Consider the following 16,364-nt stretch of genomic DNA (forward strand, 5'->3'; position numbering starts at 1 on the left):
CAGTCGCTACCGCAACTTGCAGGCACTTTTAGAAAGGATCACCCACCAACCCATTCTGATCCTCATAGGTTGAATGCGAGGAACACTACACCTACCTGTCCGCCATTGCCCTGTGTCTGGGCTCCAGTGACTCGGCACCACATGGCCATTGACACCTCGTCACCCCAACGATCCCACAACAGAGCCTCCGTGTATATATCTATGATTTAACTACTGTGACACGGTCTTGCATTCCGCCGTACTGCGGATAGCGTGCCACCGTGCTCAGCCCTAATCCAGCTGGAACGACGAAGGCTCTCCTGAACCTGATTGGCGACGGACTCGGGCATCGGATGCGGGACGTGCCGTGTGTCTCTCGGTGTTTCGGAACTCAATTGATGTAATGTACAACAAACAACCTTCATCCATCAAGTCGGTTGGCGAACTCGAGTTTGGAGTGTCGTTGCTAGTTTGCTTATGAGTTGAACGGGTTTAAAATCAATAAAAATCCATCCATCCATCCATCCATCCATCCATCCATCCATCCATCCACCAGACCGACATACAGGACCAACAGCGGCTTGAGAGCAGTCTGATACTATTGTACCCCTTACTTGGCTTGGGCTCTTTCAGTACTCCGATAGAATCCAGAAAGGGGCAAAGGAACAAATGAAGGCCGCCCTGGATCAGGCCTTTGCAAGGGTACGCCGGCGCCGTCTTCTTCCAGCTCCTCTCCGTCTACAAGACTACCACCCACCACCTCAATCCCCCTACCTTCGCCCACTCGCTGCTTCACGGAGACATGGACAAGTACATGCACTAAGCCGTCCGATAAAGGTCCTCCAGCTACAATCCGCGCTCCAGGGGGTCATTTCGCCCTTGTTCTACTCCAGTAGCAACGCCACCTCTGTGGACCAGATCTCCATGGAGCACCACGGCGACATCGCCCGCGTGCTCGACTACTGGTTCCCACCGTCTTCAGCCGACGACAGCAGCAACGATCCGACCAAGAAGTGGTTCCTGCCGGCGAACCCGGAGGCCGTCGACGCCGAGATCCGCAGCCAATTCGGGCCGCTAGTCGAGCAGGCCCGCGAGGGGTCTCTAGACGACTGGGCATCGACGCCGCTCGGCGCGCTCGCCCTGACCGTCCTCCTCGACCAGTTCCCGCGCAACATCTACCGCGGCTCGGGCCTGTCGTACGCGTCGGACGCCCAGGCCGTCGACCTGGTCGTGGCATCGATGGCCCGCGAGTTCGACCGCTCTCCGGACCTAACGCCGCTCATGGCCATGTTCTTCTACATGCCGTTGATGCACGCCGAGAGCCTGATGCCCCAGGTCGCGGCCATCTCTCTGCTTGAAGGACTCGCCGCGCGGTGCCGGGCTGGGTCTTTTGCCACGTCGGCATCGCCTCGCGCGGCCGTCGCGGTCGAAGAGGCGGCCAAGTTCGCACAGATCTCGTGCGACTTCGCCAAGGCGCACCGCGATGTCATTCTGCGCTTCGGCAGGTTCCCCAGCCGGAACGCGGCGCTGGGGAGGGAAAGCACCCCCGATGAGGTCGAGTTCCTGAGGCAGAACCCCAGCGGGTTCGTGTCCTCGGGTGCACGGTCAGAACAAAAGTGAGAAGTAGTGACAGTGATGGCAAGTGTGGGAAGTGGGTTAATTGGTTTCCTTTTCTTCTGCTGAGCAATCGATTGAGAGTTTTGGTCGTTGAAAGGGTATAGAGGTGTTCGGTTCTTCTGACTCGCGTGACGGTTGGTCTGGGTGGTTGTGGGTGGCTAATTATGTCCTCAAGTTCCCTACTTCTGCTATGTTGAGGTGATAGCACAATTACTTGAAAGTATCGGCGGCTAACTACTCATGGATTTTGAAGGAATCCGAGATCTGCTTCACGAGCTCAAAAGAAAGCCAAGGATAAAATATGGTCTTGAATCGGGACCTAAGAGCAGAGGGTACGCTCCCGTCTTTAATATATAAACTGTAACATTATCAATTATGTGACTGACATCCGCCTTTTCATAGCTTGAACACCTGTCCAGGCTGCCTGTGGAGTTTTCTCTTCCATCCGTTCAATGTCATCTTTCGTCTCAGATCAGGACGTCAAACCGAAGCCCCAATCTTGTTCTTGGGCAAAATAGCAAATACAGTTCCCAACACCGCAAGGAAGATGCAAATCACCAACAAACCCCAATCAAGAATCTTCTCCATCAACCCAATCTCCTTGCCTTCGGAACTGAAAATCACCAGGTAAAAGCTAACAGGCAGGATGATACAAATGGTAAAACACAAAGCCGAGCCCATGAGGGCCATAATGCTGTCAAAATCCGGAAAGCCAATGGCGATGCCGAGTTGAATGATATTGGCCAATATACCGATGGAACCGCGTGCGGCACGGTGTTTGAGCGATCGTTCACTATATGCGCGCGCCTTAGGATCCATCTGGCGCAGGTCGATGTAAAACTTTTTGTTGAGTGTATCCATCACAGGCCGGTTGGAAAGCGGAATCTTGGTGATCGGGATGATGGCGATAAGGACGACAATGATGACGGAGAGGACGTGAGGGTAGGCCGTCGACCGGAGAATGTTGGAGGTCACTTCATCGCGTACCTTGTCGCCGAACATGAGATATCCTAGCACAGCCATGGACAGGTCAAGACCGTAGGTGAAGAAGTAGGTGTACTTCAAAGCGCGCCCATATTTATGTGGATGTCGCATGTCCTTGTAGATGGCCGGGAAGACGCTGTGGCCGCCCCATGGAGCCATGAACAGACCCAGGCTGAGCGGAACTGTTCTCCAATCTTCGGGAAATGCCCAAGTTTTAGCCACGTCCCTCAAAGATCCGGGGCCGTGAGGCTTGATGAGTCCGTCTGCAAACACAATAATAATGATGCCCAGGCAGCAGAAGATGCCGATGACACTGGTGACACTCAAGGTCTTGAAAGGAACAAAATTCAACGGAATCAGACCAAGAGCAATAATGACCTTCCACTCAACCACGGAAACACCGGGCACCAGAGAGTTCATGCTGTCGGCGAAGAGAATGACCAGGGCGACGTTGGCAGCCGTGAGCTCCAAGATGAACAGGGCTTCCACAAAATGTCTGCCCCAAGTATCAAATGCCAAGAAAGCGATGTCCCCGTACGTTGTCGAACCAGTGTTCGAATCCAGGCATTTGGCCAATAACCGAGCCGTGTATGAGGTGCCGATAGCGGCGAGAGTCAGGAAGGATAGACCGATCACCCAGCCAGAATATCTGATACCCAGTGGCAAGGCCAGGATGCCGACACCGATCAACACATTTGTAGAATTGAAGACAGTCATAGGAACGGTTGACTCGCCTACTATGCGCTCCAAGACCTCACCGTCAGGGAGAACCTCTCGTTCAATATGCCGTTGAGGTTCTTCCTTCAATACCTCTGGTTCCTGGCGTGCTCGCCTGCTAGCTTCTTCCTGTTCCATGATAAGGATTGATGCTCGGTGCCGAGCAGTCGCCGTCAGCTTGGAAGAAATACTTCCATAGCTTGTGCCCAACTCATGTGGTAGCACTGAGCCTGGGACGAGAGAACCGCTCGTGGATTTGAAAGTTTGTCGACTTTCGACAGGCAAGAGTGCTGAATCTTCTGTCGGCTCCTGATTCTCTGCAGCTCTGTCATCCTGCAAGGCCGAATCATTGTTCGCTCCGAAATCATAGTTTTGAAGCTGTTCTCTCAGGAGCGACCTGTTGGGCGCCGCCGTGCTCTGTTCAGGGCTGGCAGGAGCTGCTGCTTCTTGGTCGCCTTCTGAGAGGCTCACGGAGTTCCTGCGTACCGGTGTGATCTCACGAAATCCCGCAGCTCTTTGAAACGACTTTGCAAAGTTGTCGATGCTATTTGGTCCACCCATCTGCATGATATGGTCAATTTTCTTGCCAAAAGAAGATCTCCGCCGTAAACCTCCGTGCTCTTGACCTTCCGGATGTATATAATGTGCTGCTGGGGTGGACGAAGAGAGATTGTTCTGCTGCTCATCTTCTGGGACAGACTCGAGAGAACCAAAGGAGGATGCACGTCCACGCTCGTAGGCGTCCCAACTCGTGGGAGCCTGTCTAGCTTTCGAGCTCATGGCGATCAAAGAGCGGAGGGAGGATCAAGAGGTGCAGATATGACGTGAGGAGTCTCTGTTCACAACCTGTCAGGTCAAAGCATGTCTTGCGAAGAACTTGAGATACACAGTAAACAGAAAAACGGTGCACAAGACCTCCGGGCACAGATAGATAGATAGTAGTACAAGCAATTCTTCGAGGTAAAGGGAATGCTGGGTCAAAGGGAAAGGGAATTTCCCTGGAATACTGCAAGGATGGGAAATCTACTCCAAATCATGAGCTAGTGGTAGATCATGGAAACATTCATAGTTAACCGACGATAACCAGCGGCGGCGAAACCCAAGGAAGCTGGTTGTGATAGCCAGTGGGCAAAAGTGGAGTGAATCGCAGTTTGGCGGCGGCGGGGGGATTTTTCTGTTTGATAACGGGCGCCGAGTGAAGCACGTGACTGGCATGACTCCCAGCGCCTGAAGCCGGCCTGGGGCCCTTTACCTAAAGGAGTGGTGGGCTGCGGCGCCACAGTGCCTAATGACTGCCAGCGCAGCACCGCCTAGCCAGCCCACCACCCACTCCCACTCACCAAACGTCTCAAGAAGTTATTGACTGTTTCGACGCCACCTTGGTTTTCTCACTTGATATAGACGTTGATTTCAAACATTCCTGGGTCTCTTTCTTCTATTTTCTTACTTCTCACAGTTCTGCACCCTCTTCCATCACCAGCAGGCCGTCTCTGCTCGGCCTCCGCCCGCAAATATGAGCGCACCTCAGCAAAACGAGGCGGAAAAGAACATCGAGATCTGGAAGGTCAAGAAACTCATCAAACGCCTCGAGGCAGCCAGAGGCAATGGTACCTCAATGATCTCGCTCATTATCCGTATGTCACCAGTCTAATTAATGGCTTCTATATCGTCTTGCTCCTCACTAACTCGTCCACAGCACCAAAGGATCAAGTTTCTCGCGCTGCGAAAATGTTGGCTGAAGAATTCGGTACTGCCTCCAACATCAAGTCTCGAGTCAACCGTCTTTCCGTCCTTTCGGCCATCACTTCCACCCAGCAGCGTCTGAAGCTGTATAACAAGGTCCCCCCGAATGGTTTGGTGGTGTATTGCGGTGAAATCATAACCTCCGAGGGAAAAGAAAGAAAGATCAACATAGACTTTGAGCCCTTTAAGCCCATCAACACTTCTCTCTACCTCTGCGACAACAAATTTCACACCGAGGCCCTGAGTGAACTCCTCGAATCTGACCAGAAATTTGGCTTCATTGTCATGGACGGTAACGGTGCTCTCTTTGGGACCTTGAGCGGAAACACGAGAGAAGTCATTCATAAATTTTCTGTCGATCTTCCCAAGAAGCACGGCCGAGGTGGTCAATCTGCCCTACGTTTTGCTCGTCTCAGAGAAGAAAAGCGTCATAACTATGTGCGAAAAGTGGCAGAGTTGGCTGTTCAGAATTTCATCACCAATGACAAGGTCAACGTTGCCGGCCTGGTCCTTGCTGGTTCCGCAGATTTCAAAAATGACTTGAACCAGTCGGACATGTTCGACGCTCGCCTTCAAGCAAAAGTCATCAAGGTAGTTGACGTCTCTTATGGCGGTGAAAACGGGTTCAACCAAGCCATCGATCTTGCTTCCGAGACCCTCGGCAACGTCAAATTCATTCAGGAGAAGAAACTGATCGGTAAATACTTCGAGGAAATCAGCCAAGATAGCGGTCGCGTCTGCTACGGTGTTGAAGACACCTTGAAAGCTCTGGAACTTGGTGCGGCTGAAACACTGATTGTCTACGAAAACCTGGACGTCACTCGCTGGGTTCTGAAGGCCTCGGACGGCTCGGAGAAGGTTTTGCACACCACCAAGGCCCAAGAAGCCAATCGCGAACAGTTCATGGACAAAGAGACTGGTCAAGAAATGGAGGTTGTCGACCAAGGTTCGTTCCTGGAATGGCTTGCCGAAAAATACAAGGATTTTGGTGCCACTCTGGAATTTGTTTCGGATCGCTCCAGCGAGGGCAATCAATTTGTGAAGGGATTTGGTGGTATTGGTGCCATTTTGCGCTACAAGGTCAACTTCGAACAGTTGATTGACGCTGACGACGAAGACGAATTCTATGATGATTGACAATTCAACGACCTCGCAGTAGAGCGCGAGGAGCATCCATCTCCAGGCCTAACTCAACAACAAAAGTTTGTTGACGGCAGCTTGACGGCAGCTCCGCGCTCTGCTGAGCGTCCTCGTGACGCACCCGAGTCCCAGCAGCAGCAGCAGCAAGAAGGGACGCACCTGAGAAGTGCAAACTGGAATGGCAAGCAACAATTTACACACTTAAACCGGTTGCCCCCAAAAGATAATGCCTTTGCGCGCGCTGAGCGAGCAATGAAGCCGCCAGCAAAGCAAGCCCTCGACCTACGCCATGGTAAGTTATCTTTCGAAAGCCACTTGAAGACTTCGTGACACCTATTCTGACTTTGGACCGATGACAGGACGCTCCAGCCTTCGGAATATGGTCATGGTCTGAACCGACCACGGCAACAACCATCACAATCTCCATGAACACCTAGCATATCTGTCAAAAGCCTGACCGAGTTGCAGAATCGTGGGGATTGGATCTGATGTAAGCCCGACATAACGTCCAACGTTTCAGACAGCTGCGTACACCGATAAATGGGAGAGCCTTCATTTCATTCTCTCAGAAAGGAGAGAATGGAGATGAACGAGAATGTAAGAAGCTCTTGATCAACACCCGACAATGGAGCTCCGCTTCACGATATTAATTCTTTGTTTGATTGAGCTGGTCATTCGTTGTACATCAAGCTCAACTCTCGTTTAGTCCTTACCTGAAGTTTGCGCTCAGGCTTCTTTGTACTGTATCAGATGTCGATGAGTTGCCTGTACGCTTCGGATGGCAAGAGGTTCCGTATCCAGGGGGCTTGTGGCATCTCAACAGCAAATGGCAGTCCTGGGTCACACAGATTTTGTTTCGTGCAAGCAGATTTTAGATAGTCACTCTTTCCTCAAGACCTGCTCACTAGGTTTTGAATGCGATTCACTTCTGCCAGATGAAGTTGTGCTCCATCGTCATCAACCCTTTACTCCGCCTTCGCGCTGATCTCTAGGCAGCCGGTCCACAAATCTCCCCAGGTATCTCAAAGTCTCGGTGAATGTGCCCAACTCTCCGAGCATCTCCATGAGATTGGTTCTGCCTCCGCCGTCCTCATATACGTCCTGTGCGTCGTTCCGAGCTAGATGGACGCTCGCGGCCGCACGGTTACGTTGCTCTGAGGTGGCCTCCTCACATTCGACAAAAAACACATATTGCCAGTGCCGCATCCTGCTGGGCCGGGTGTCAATGCTCGTCAGGTTGAAACCGTAGTGTTTGAAGACGGCCAATGCATCGGCCAGACTGCCTGGCTGAGAGTGCGGAATGGTGAAAGATATGAGGGATTTGTATCTTAAATCAGGAATGGGGTTACTATGCAGAAATAACGTTGCCAGCAATTCTTCAGACAGTCTCTGGTGCTTCCGGTTTCGCACAACGAGGAATCTCGTCGTGTTCGCGCCTGGCTCGTCCTCAATATTCTCCGCCAAGCAGAGGAGCTTGTGTTTTTCGCCGGCGAGCATCGGACTGATCGAAGCACTGAGCCCCTCGACTCCTTTGGGCTTGCTGTTCTGGGTGTGGGTTTGGGATCCACGAGCGACCAGCTGAGCAGCGGCAGAGGTGCTTCCCACGTCAATTCGCTCCACAAGGTTAGGAGGGAAGTATTTGGACAGATAACGGTTACACTGGCCCCAGACTTGTGGATGGGTGTACAATGTCCGGATCGCTTGGATCAGCCCTTCCTTATGCCCGTCTAACTGTTCCGGGGGCCGGGAGGAAGTCGGAGGCGGTTCTGAAGGAGGCGAGACGAACAAGCAGTGATGTACAGGAAGATAATATTCCGCACAGACTTCCAGGTCCGGGTAGAGAATTGGGTAGTGGCCGCAGCGGGCCAGCAAGTCAAAGACCTGGACAACCGACCCGTTGGTGCTGTTTTCTATGGGAACAACGGCAAAGTCGTAACACGTAATCTGTTCAGATGCTTCCGTGGATTGGATTGCCGAGAAAATGGTCGAGAAGGAAGGGAGTGGGTGTAAAGAGGCGACATGCCTAGACGATGGTGAGGTACGAAAAACCTCAATGGCTGCTTGGTGGGAAAATGAGGCTTCAGGGCCCAGGTAGGCCACATTCAGGGTGGTAGTAGCGTCGCTTGCTGCCATGTTGAGCCTCTAGATTTGTCTTTTGGTCGCCTTGCCGGTTGGAGTGACAGTGGAGAGGTTATTGAGATCAAGGTAGTACATAAATTGAGCTGGATGTAAGTTGTCGAGTAGTTTTACATATGTTCGATCGTCACGTGAATCGGGAGAGTTGCACCTCACAGTAGAAATGTCCCGCCGTACAAACACCTCGACCTATATGAGTACGGAGAAACAATTGCACATGATATATCGCAACGCTGGCTCAATATCAACTCATCCTCATAGGTACTGTTGAACAGACTTCTGACCTTCTCAATTCTATCATAATCAAGGCGTCATGCATGTGTCCCTTCGCGAGAAAGTCTGGAGGGACTATTTGGTACCAACATGGATCTTACTTACTCTGAGTTCCAGCAAGCCGTGGCAAGCACACGCAGTACCCTCAAAACAACATGCTTTCTGTTTGAAAGGTAGGTCCTAGAATGCGCATCTGCGTCCTTGGACAAGAAACCGCAGGCTTCAAAGAGTGCAAGAGCAATGGTTTCGACAAGAGCGAGCTGCAAGACCAGTCATGATTGTCACGGCAGCTCTTTCTTCACCTTGTGGACGGCTGCCGCCTCGTCTCACTGCTCACTCTCTTTGAGTTTGTCTCTCTTTTCCTTGCCGCTCTGCCTCGACAGCGAGCGACATCTATATATGCCACATAAATCAATTCGAAGATTTCTAGGTATCAGTCCGCCAGACCTATACAGGGAACCTTGGCACCCCGATCGGTGTAACATTCAGCGCCAGAAATGCAAAGTCATCCGCAGAGAGGAGAAACTTCTGGTCTGTGACCTTCTAGAAGGCCGCCCGTCGTCGTCCTCTCGAACCCCATCTATCTCGTCAACCACCTCGCCTTCCAAACGGCCCTCTCGCCCCGCTGTATGGCGCTTGTTCAAAAAGAGAACAAAAACCCCCAGTGGCCAGGCCATGTCCGACGGGGAGCGCCCACGGCCTACTACCAACGAACGATATAAGATTGTTGGCAAGGTTTACCCGGAAGACAAGTCTGCTGGAGTTTTCAAAAGCGTACCCGCAAGCCTGCTGCCCCTCGAGCCCCCGTCTGAATGCCCTTCCGAATTGATCCGTGACGTACGAAACTATCTGCGCCAACGTCCACGCAGGCGAGACTGGAAAATCCAAGGCGTCATGCCAAAGCCTGGCCAAGCGCCTTCAATCACTATCGGAACTGTTGGGGCTCGACCATCGCATTCTCGAGAGCCCGCAGTCGCCAAGGTCTCCGCGCACAATGCTACTCAATTCCCTGATGCTAGCGATCAACGCCGCTTCGTTCTCCTCTCGCGCCGCGTCCGCTGTAATTGCGAGGAATCGTTCATTCCACGCCACCGTCTTCCAATTACATATAAGCCGGGGTATATACCTGACCCACAAAAGACGGCGGAGGCGGAAAGGAGGGCGAAGAGAGATGCAGCCGCTGCATCAGCGGCTGCTATATGTGCGTCCGCTGCTGTATGCAGTGCAGCCGTCGTGTGTGCAGCAGGTTGTTGAGGATCACAAAATATCTGCACCAAATGTCTCTACGATGGATGAGCAAGTGCCGGGCGCAGGCTCTGTTGGAGGTCTCTGAATGGGCGCTAAAGGATGCTGGGGAACACAGATGTACGTCAGTTAATCTCACAGCCTCGACGGGCCAGTTAGACTTTGTCTTTCTCGCTCTCAGCCTCGTGATAGGTAGCCTGGTAGCCTTGGAGTCTATTTCCCTAATCCTACCACTTCATCTAGTCCTAGACCAATTGCTCTGCCCTTCCACCGACCACAATCGAGCAATCGAGTGGTGGTTGGATACAAATACAGCACAGCATTGGGCTGCTAAGTCCCCAAGGCGGCACAAGATGGCCTTAGTTCGCCAAAGTTAGTCGACGGAAACGCTCTTGTCTCAGATCGGAGCAGTCTCCCTCTTCAACCACTTTGTGGTTCTCTCGTCCTCCTCAAAGAACCCACTTGTCTTATCCCATACCTCCTGATGGTAGTCATTTAGCCACTGCTTCTCTTCAGGATCCAGAAGACTAGGGTCGATCAGTTTCCTGCACATGGGCACCAAGGTCACATGCTCAAACCCAAGCCAGGGTTTATCCCCAAACTTGTGATTCGTCTTGGCCTCGCGACCCATGATCATGTTCTCGATCCGCACTCCGAAGTTGCCGTCTTCATAGTAGCCCGGTTCGTCGGAGATGACGTTGCCGATACTCAGAGAAACTTCGGTGTACGCGGCGCGGGTGCCGATACCAATAGGGCCTTCGTGGACGTTCAGGAAGGAACCTACACCGTGACCAGTGCCGTGGCGGTAGTCCAGCCCCTCGCGCCAGAGATGTTGGCGGGCGAATGCATCGATGGCGAATCCTGTTGTACCTTTAGGAAAGACCGCGCGATCCAGAGCGATGACCCCTTTAAGCACCAAGGTATAGCCCTTGATCTCCATATCTTTGGGGGTCCCGAAATGTAATGTCCTGGTGGTGTCGGTCGTCCCATCGAGGTATTGAGCCCCGGAATCGCACAGATAGACGGCGTTGACGTCGATTGTTGAACAGTTTCCCCTCTCAGGAGAGTAATGTACCACGGCGGCGTTTGCGCCTGTAGCCGAAATTGTGTCAAAGGAAAGGCCGACAAAATGCTCACCCTTTGATCTAATTTCCTCGAGCTTATCTGCCGCCTGGACCTCATCGATCCATGATCCACTGAGTAGCTCTTCTTCTAGCCAGGCAAAGTATTCAATCAATGCAGCACCATCACGGATGTGACATTGTCGCATTCCTTCGAGTTCGGTGGGATTCTTGATAGCTTTTGCATCGGAAATTGGGCTTCGAGACTCTTCGACCTTGTCTTCGCCACCCAAGCCGAGATAGAGTGCCCAGGACGACTTGTTAGAGAGCAGGAGTTTATTGAAATGGGATTTAGTAACCCCGTTGGCTTGATATTCACTCGCCGCTTTTTCAGAGATGTCAGTGAGGTCGGCAAAAAGGTCATCGTAAGGTTTGATTTCGACCGTCCCTTCAAGGTGCTGTCTCACTTCCGTGTCTATCTTGGCCGAATCGATATATAGCGTAGCCGTGTTTGGTGTGATCGCTGCGTATGAGAAGAAGACAGGATTATACGGGATGTCACTGCCGCGAAGGTTGAAAAGCCACGCGACCTCGTCAAGCAACGACACAACCATCCCCACAGCCTTCTTCTTCTTCAGGTCTTTGCGGAGGTCATCAAGTTTCTGCTGAAAAGACTTGCCGGCATACCTCTCAGAGAGGACAATAACTTTCTCTGCCGGCCTTGGTGGGCGGTCCTTCCAGATGTTATCAACTAGATTCTCTGAGACTCCGACTAGGGTTGCATGTGACTTCTTTTTCAACGTCTCACTGAGCTTGCGAGCATCGCTGGCTGTAATCACGGTGGGGTCGACGCCGACAGTTTTGCCGCCCTCTGCCTGCTCTGTAGTCCTAATCTCAGCTCAGTCTTGCACATATCAACGGACTCCGTTGTTCGCACCATTCCTGCCACGACGGGACGTCTTCCATGCCCTGTTTCAACAACAACCAATTCTCATCCAGCTGCTTAGAAGCCTGATTAAAGTAGCGCCCATCGGTCGACAGAGCTGCCTTCTCGAGTGTAATGACGGCCGTGCCTGCGGAGCCAGTGAAGCCCGAGATGTACGCCCTCCTGGCATCGCAAGGAGCAATGTACTCTGACTGGTGGCTGTCCTCCGAGGGCACAATGTAGATGTCAACTTTGTGCTGTCGCATCAGGTCACGCAGCTGCGATAGACGCTTTGTAGTGTCCACCTTTTCCATATCGACGCTCCGTAGCGATCTTGAGAAGGAGAAAGACCGGATAGATTCAGAAGGGGAGAGCGTAGTCGCAGGTGTTTGCGAGCGGGGCGACGTGAGACGCAGCAAAGACGGGAGACGAAAGAACGACCAACGCATTGAAAATGAGACACCACGAAGAACGAGAGATACAGACGACACATGCAGCTATCCAAGCCAGCCTATGTGCTATGTGCCATGTGCCGTGCCTGCCTGACTCGCCGCCGTTTCGTGGCACGCCGTGACCACGTCCTAATCGGGCAAGCGTGCCGAAGGTGTCATTTGCCGGCGAGGCTGCAGCCTCGGGGTTGTTTGTACATGTAAGACTTTGCAGAAGTCGCTTTCAAATCGTTCACCACCTCGTCGGGTTCTAGGCTGATCTCCTGGACCCTGGGAGAGGTCAGAAAATCTCCCCCCACTGTCTCATGTCTACTTCTCCGAAAATTTTGAAGTCGGTTGTGCCTGCTTAGGTCATATGGGAATCCAACGACCCAGTGCAACCCACGTCGCAAAATCCTTTAGTGGCTCGGCTAACAATCTCTCGTGGAGATACTTGACTTCCACTGTTGATCCAGGCCTCAGATTGACCATCTCTCCTCTTGAGACGTTGTCGGGGCGACTGAACAATTGTCTGGCATAATCCACAGTCTGCATTCTTGGTGTCGGATACACAAAGACTGAAACCACCCGGCAAAAGTTCTCCATCCGCTTCGATCAAGATGCACTGTTCAATGTAGCCTCATGCATATCATGGAACAGTTGATAAGCGAACTTTATCAGCCTGCGAATCAGGCATCACCGGAGCGTATAAATGAGATCCAGAAGCAGATCCAACGATACCAGCGCGACAAGTCAGCATGGCAACTGGCTTTGGACCTTCTTCATCATGGAGAAGCCACCACAAGATTCTATGGTGCCTTGACCCTGACTATCAAGATCAATGCTGACTGGTAAGTGTCCGAGAGGCTTTCGACTTTTGTCACAAAAAACGCTGAAGCCATATCAGGGACCATGATGGGTTGGGGAAAGACGAGTCCATGAGGAGCGCTCTTCTAGGAGCGCTGGTAGGCAATTACATACGTTTAGCGAATCTACCCGATTCAAAGTTCGTTCTCCAAAAGCTCGGTTCGACTCTTGTCAGCTTCTTTGCGAGGCCAGATTCAGGCTGGGACCTTCCATTCAGACAGATATTGGCCTCTTCTCTGAGCAAGGGCTATATCTCCGATGATTTACCGGACATGGATCAATTGCTGGACGCCTGCACCGACTGCTCCTACAATGAGCTTAAGGGGACCCTCCTGATCGCCATAATCATGGCAGAAGATTTGAGCAGTCGCTCTTCCAGCTCTCTAGACGAAGGGAGACTCAATAACCGCGTGGCAGCCAACTCCTTAGACGTATGGCTCCTCTTGAGGTATTGTGTACAGCGCGGGATTCGTGGCAACCAGCAGGCAGAAGCCACAGCACCGGAGCAGGCACGGACCCAGTCTGAAGACATTCTCCAAATGGTTATGAAAGCGATACCGTATTGGGTCAACATGACCAAATATGCAGAAAGTACTCAAGCCCGGCGAAGTGAAGGCATTGCCAGAGACTGCATTGCCACAGCAGTCAATTATCTCCAGCAGGAAACCTACACTGGATCGGTGCTTCAAATGCTGATTTCGCTGGAGAACTCTTCGACAAAACTCCTCCGAGAAGCTCTGCCAGATTTTCCGACTAGCATTACCAATTCTCCCAAAGCAAGAGAAATGGTGGATCTCCTCCTTCAGGGCGACTTCATTTCAGACGGCGTTCTTTATGTGGATCTGCTCGAGTCTATCATGAGTCACATAGACATTACTAGACCCGACTTCCTGCACAATCAATACAACGAAGTGGTCAGAATTTTACGGCTGCTTCTCTCCTGCGACGGTGTGGCCGTCATCGAGGATCCGGTGTGCCAAATCGTCTTGGAGAGGATTGGTGAAATTGTCGAGGGCTATGCTGACTGGGACCTTCAATATGTTGACGAAGCAGCGCAGGAATTTATCAAGGATTTGACGGCTAATGCGTGCGAAGCTTGCCTCCTTAAGATCAGAATTCCTCCGGAAGAGATGTCCAGCGAAACCCAGTCCTGGGACGTTGACGACCGAGCAAAATTCCAGGACTTTCGTTACGATGTGCAGGACTTTTTCAACTCGGCTTTCATGGTGCTTGGGGACGCCTTGATCGGGGAAATTGTCAAGAGCACTCTTGGGCAGAGTGTAGACTGGAGCACCTTTGAAGCAGGCATTTTCGGTCTCATGGCATTCTCCGACGCTATATCAGCCACCCCAGAGAAGTACGATGTCCTCATCACTACGGTGCTGGGAAGCCCGGCCTGGGGCTATCTACTTCAAACCGCCGACAATGTTCCAGATAGGGCGCTGCGGACTGCTATTAGATTCATAGCAGAAAACGTGGCATACCTTCAGCGACATCCGGACAGGCTGGTCGCAATCCTCAACTTCCTCTTCTCTTCGCTTCACATGCAGGCGTCAACATCTGCTGCTTCGCGGGCGATATACAATCTATGCGACTCCCATAGAAGAATGCTTGGAGAAGGACTACCTCTATTCCTGGACTCTTTGGCTTCGATAGGGGATATCGGGGAGACAGAGCGACATCGGATATACGCCGCTGTCGCGGCCATCATTCAAGCATTGCCGACCGAAGAAGCCAAAGTCGAGCCACTGTCCCGTCTTCTTTCGCCTATTGGTCATGCGTTGACAATCCTGGACGGTGACAATATCGCCGATATCCTGAGAGGTTGCATCGACATTATGCAGACCCTTGCCGCAATTGGCAAAGGCCTGCGTTCCCCGGCCGATATCCCGCTGGACTTGGAAGCTTCGAGCACGAGTTATTCGGATTTTTGGACGACCGGGCAAGGCGCCATCGCCCAACAGAATGTACTCGCCATGTACCACGCTACCGTGCAAAAAGTCCAACCCCACATTGACTATGTTTTTGTTGACGCCTGCTGCGACTTTATCAAATCCGGGTTCACCGAAGAGCATCCGTCGCCATTTAAATTTCCAGACTCAATTGGGCTGGAACTGGTCAATCACTTCATCAATCTCGACAACCCAAGCATTGACAATGTCATGGCTTGTGCATCCAGTCTCCTGGCTTCCGTCAGCACGCAGAATCTTCAGGCTAGCATCAGCAGCCTTTTGTATGCAGTCATTTCCAACCAGCAGCTGCTTCTGTCAATGTACCAGGAAACAAAACAACTCCCAAATAGTAGTTTCCCATCTAGTTCACTGGATTTCCTCAGCCGCTTGCTCCACAAATGGGCTACGATGTGGTTTAGCATGGAAGACAGTCAAAATACAGCTGCCGTGTCGGTGGAGATGGCCTTACTGGTCATGGCAGACTCGGACACGCTTCCTCGTCGGTCGGCGGCAGGATTCTTTGCTGCCTTTGCAGAGAACAGTGGCCCGGAGAGCGGGTTTGACAGCGGAGCGAATGCACGGGTCAAAGGCGTGCTTCAAAGTTTTGGGCCGCGGATTCTCTCACTGGTGCTCCGTCTTCTGGGAGGAGAATGTGCACGTTCGGAAATCGACAGCCTGACCGAAACCCTGAAAAGATTCGTGCAGAAACAATTTATGTTGACTAAAGCGGTGCTCAGAGAGGCCATCAAGCAGGACTCCGGGGTCATGAGCGATAAAGCCCTCAGTGCAACGACGTTAGAACAACGCAACCGGTTTGTGGCACAGGTCGAAGTATTACGAGGCGCCAGAAAAACAAACGAGATTGTGAAAGACTTCTGGATTGCCTGTAGGGGGAGCGGATTTGGATACATCGCCTGACCTGATGCGTCTCGAATCCACGAGGAGCATGGAGCTGTACGGACCCAGAGAGTCTTGTACATGGTGACTGGATGGACGTTGACCAGGCGAGCCGACTTTAGAAATTAATCGCACAGTGTGACAAGAAGAGAGTACGAAAGCAGAAAAAACAAAATAATTCACCATTAGTTGTAGGATCACCTTTAGTGATAAGGAGATACTGTCTCAGGAACTTATAGATCCAGAGAGTCTCCATACTTATTGAGAAGTATGTATCGGCTGTCTAATATGGCTGTTTCCTCGTCGTTATGGAGCATTCAGTAATGGTAATTCAGTGTCAGACAGTGCTATTTATTTCTGAGGCCGGGCTCGCAATTCCCCCATACAAGTCGCCATCACT

General features: G+C 51.9%; 6 protein-coding genes across 6 annotated transcripts; 3 read left to right on the forward strand and 3 right to left on the reverse strand.

The window, feature by feature from the left end:
* Positions 1-648: 648 nt before the first annotated feature.
* Positions 649-1,599, forward strand: AYL99_08738 (hypothetical protein; the record flags this gene model as incomplete). The annotated part of the gene is made up of 1 exon (XM_018840246.1): positions 649-1,599. One exon carries the CDS (start codon positions 649-651, stop codon positions 1,597-1,599), a length of 951 nt encoding a protein of 316 aa, XP_018689993.1.
* A 477-nt stretch (positions 1,600-2,076) lies between these two features.
* On the reverse strand, positions 2,077-4,077 carry AYL99_08739 (hypothetical protein; the record flags this gene model as incomplete). The annotated part of the gene is made up of 1 exon (XM_018840247.1): positions 2,077-4,077. The coding sequence occupies one exon, from the start codon at positions 4,075-4,077 to the stop codon at positions 2,077-2,079; it is 2,001 nt and encodes a 666-aa protein (XP_018689994.1).
* A 733-nt stretch (positions 4,078-4,810) lies between these two features.
* On the forward strand, positions 4,811-6,177 carry AYL99_08740 (eukaryotic peptide chain release factor subunit 1; the record flags this gene model as incomplete). The annotated part of the gene is made up of 2 exons (XM_018840248.1): positions 4,811-4,931; positions 4,994-6,177. 2 exons carry the CDS (start codon positions 4,811-4,813, stop codon positions 6,175-6,177), a joined length of 1,305 nt encoding a protein of 434 aa, XP_018689995.1.
* A 960-nt stretch (positions 6,178-7,137) lies between these two features.
* AYL99_08741 (hypothetical protein) lies at positions 7,138-8,313 on the reverse strand (the record flags this gene model as incomplete). Its single annotated transcript, XM_018840249.1, has 1 exon — positions 7,138-8,313. The coding sequence occupies one exon, from the start codon at positions 8,311-8,313 to the stop codon at positions 7,138-7,140; it is 1,176 nt and encodes a 391-aa protein (XP_018689996.1).
* Positions 8,314-10,231: 1,918 nt separating this feature from the next.
* AYL99_08742 (hypothetical protein) lies at positions 10,232-12,134 on the reverse strand (the record flags this gene model as incomplete). The annotated part of the gene is made up of 2 exons (XM_018840250.1): positions 10,232-11,783; positions 11,833-12,134. The coding sequence occupies 2 exons, from the start codon at positions 12,132-12,134 to the stop codon at positions 10,232-10,234; spliced, it is 1,854 nt and encodes a 617-aa protein (XP_018689997.1).
* A 765-nt stretch (positions 12,135-12,899) lies between these two features.
* AYL99_08743 (hypothetical protein) lies at positions 12,900-15,985 on the forward strand (the record flags this gene model as incomplete). The annotated part of the gene is made up of 2 exons (XM_018840251.1): positions 12,900-13,099; positions 13,156-15,985. The coding sequence occupies 2 exons, from the start codon at positions 12,900-12,902 to the stop codon at positions 15,983-15,985; spliced, it is 3,030 nt and encodes a 1,009-aa protein (XP_018689998.1).
* Between the last annotated feature and the right edge of the window lie 379 nt (positions 15,986-16,364).

Source organism: Fonsecaea erecta (genome assembly GCF_001651985.1).
Source record: "Fonsecaea erecta strain CBS 125763 chromosome Unknown Scaff8, whole genome shotgun sequence".
In the NCBI taxonomy this organism is placed as follows: Eukaryota; Fungi; Ascomycota; class Eurotiomycetes; order Chaetothyriales; family Herpotrichiellaceae; genus Fonsecaea; species Fonsecaea erecta.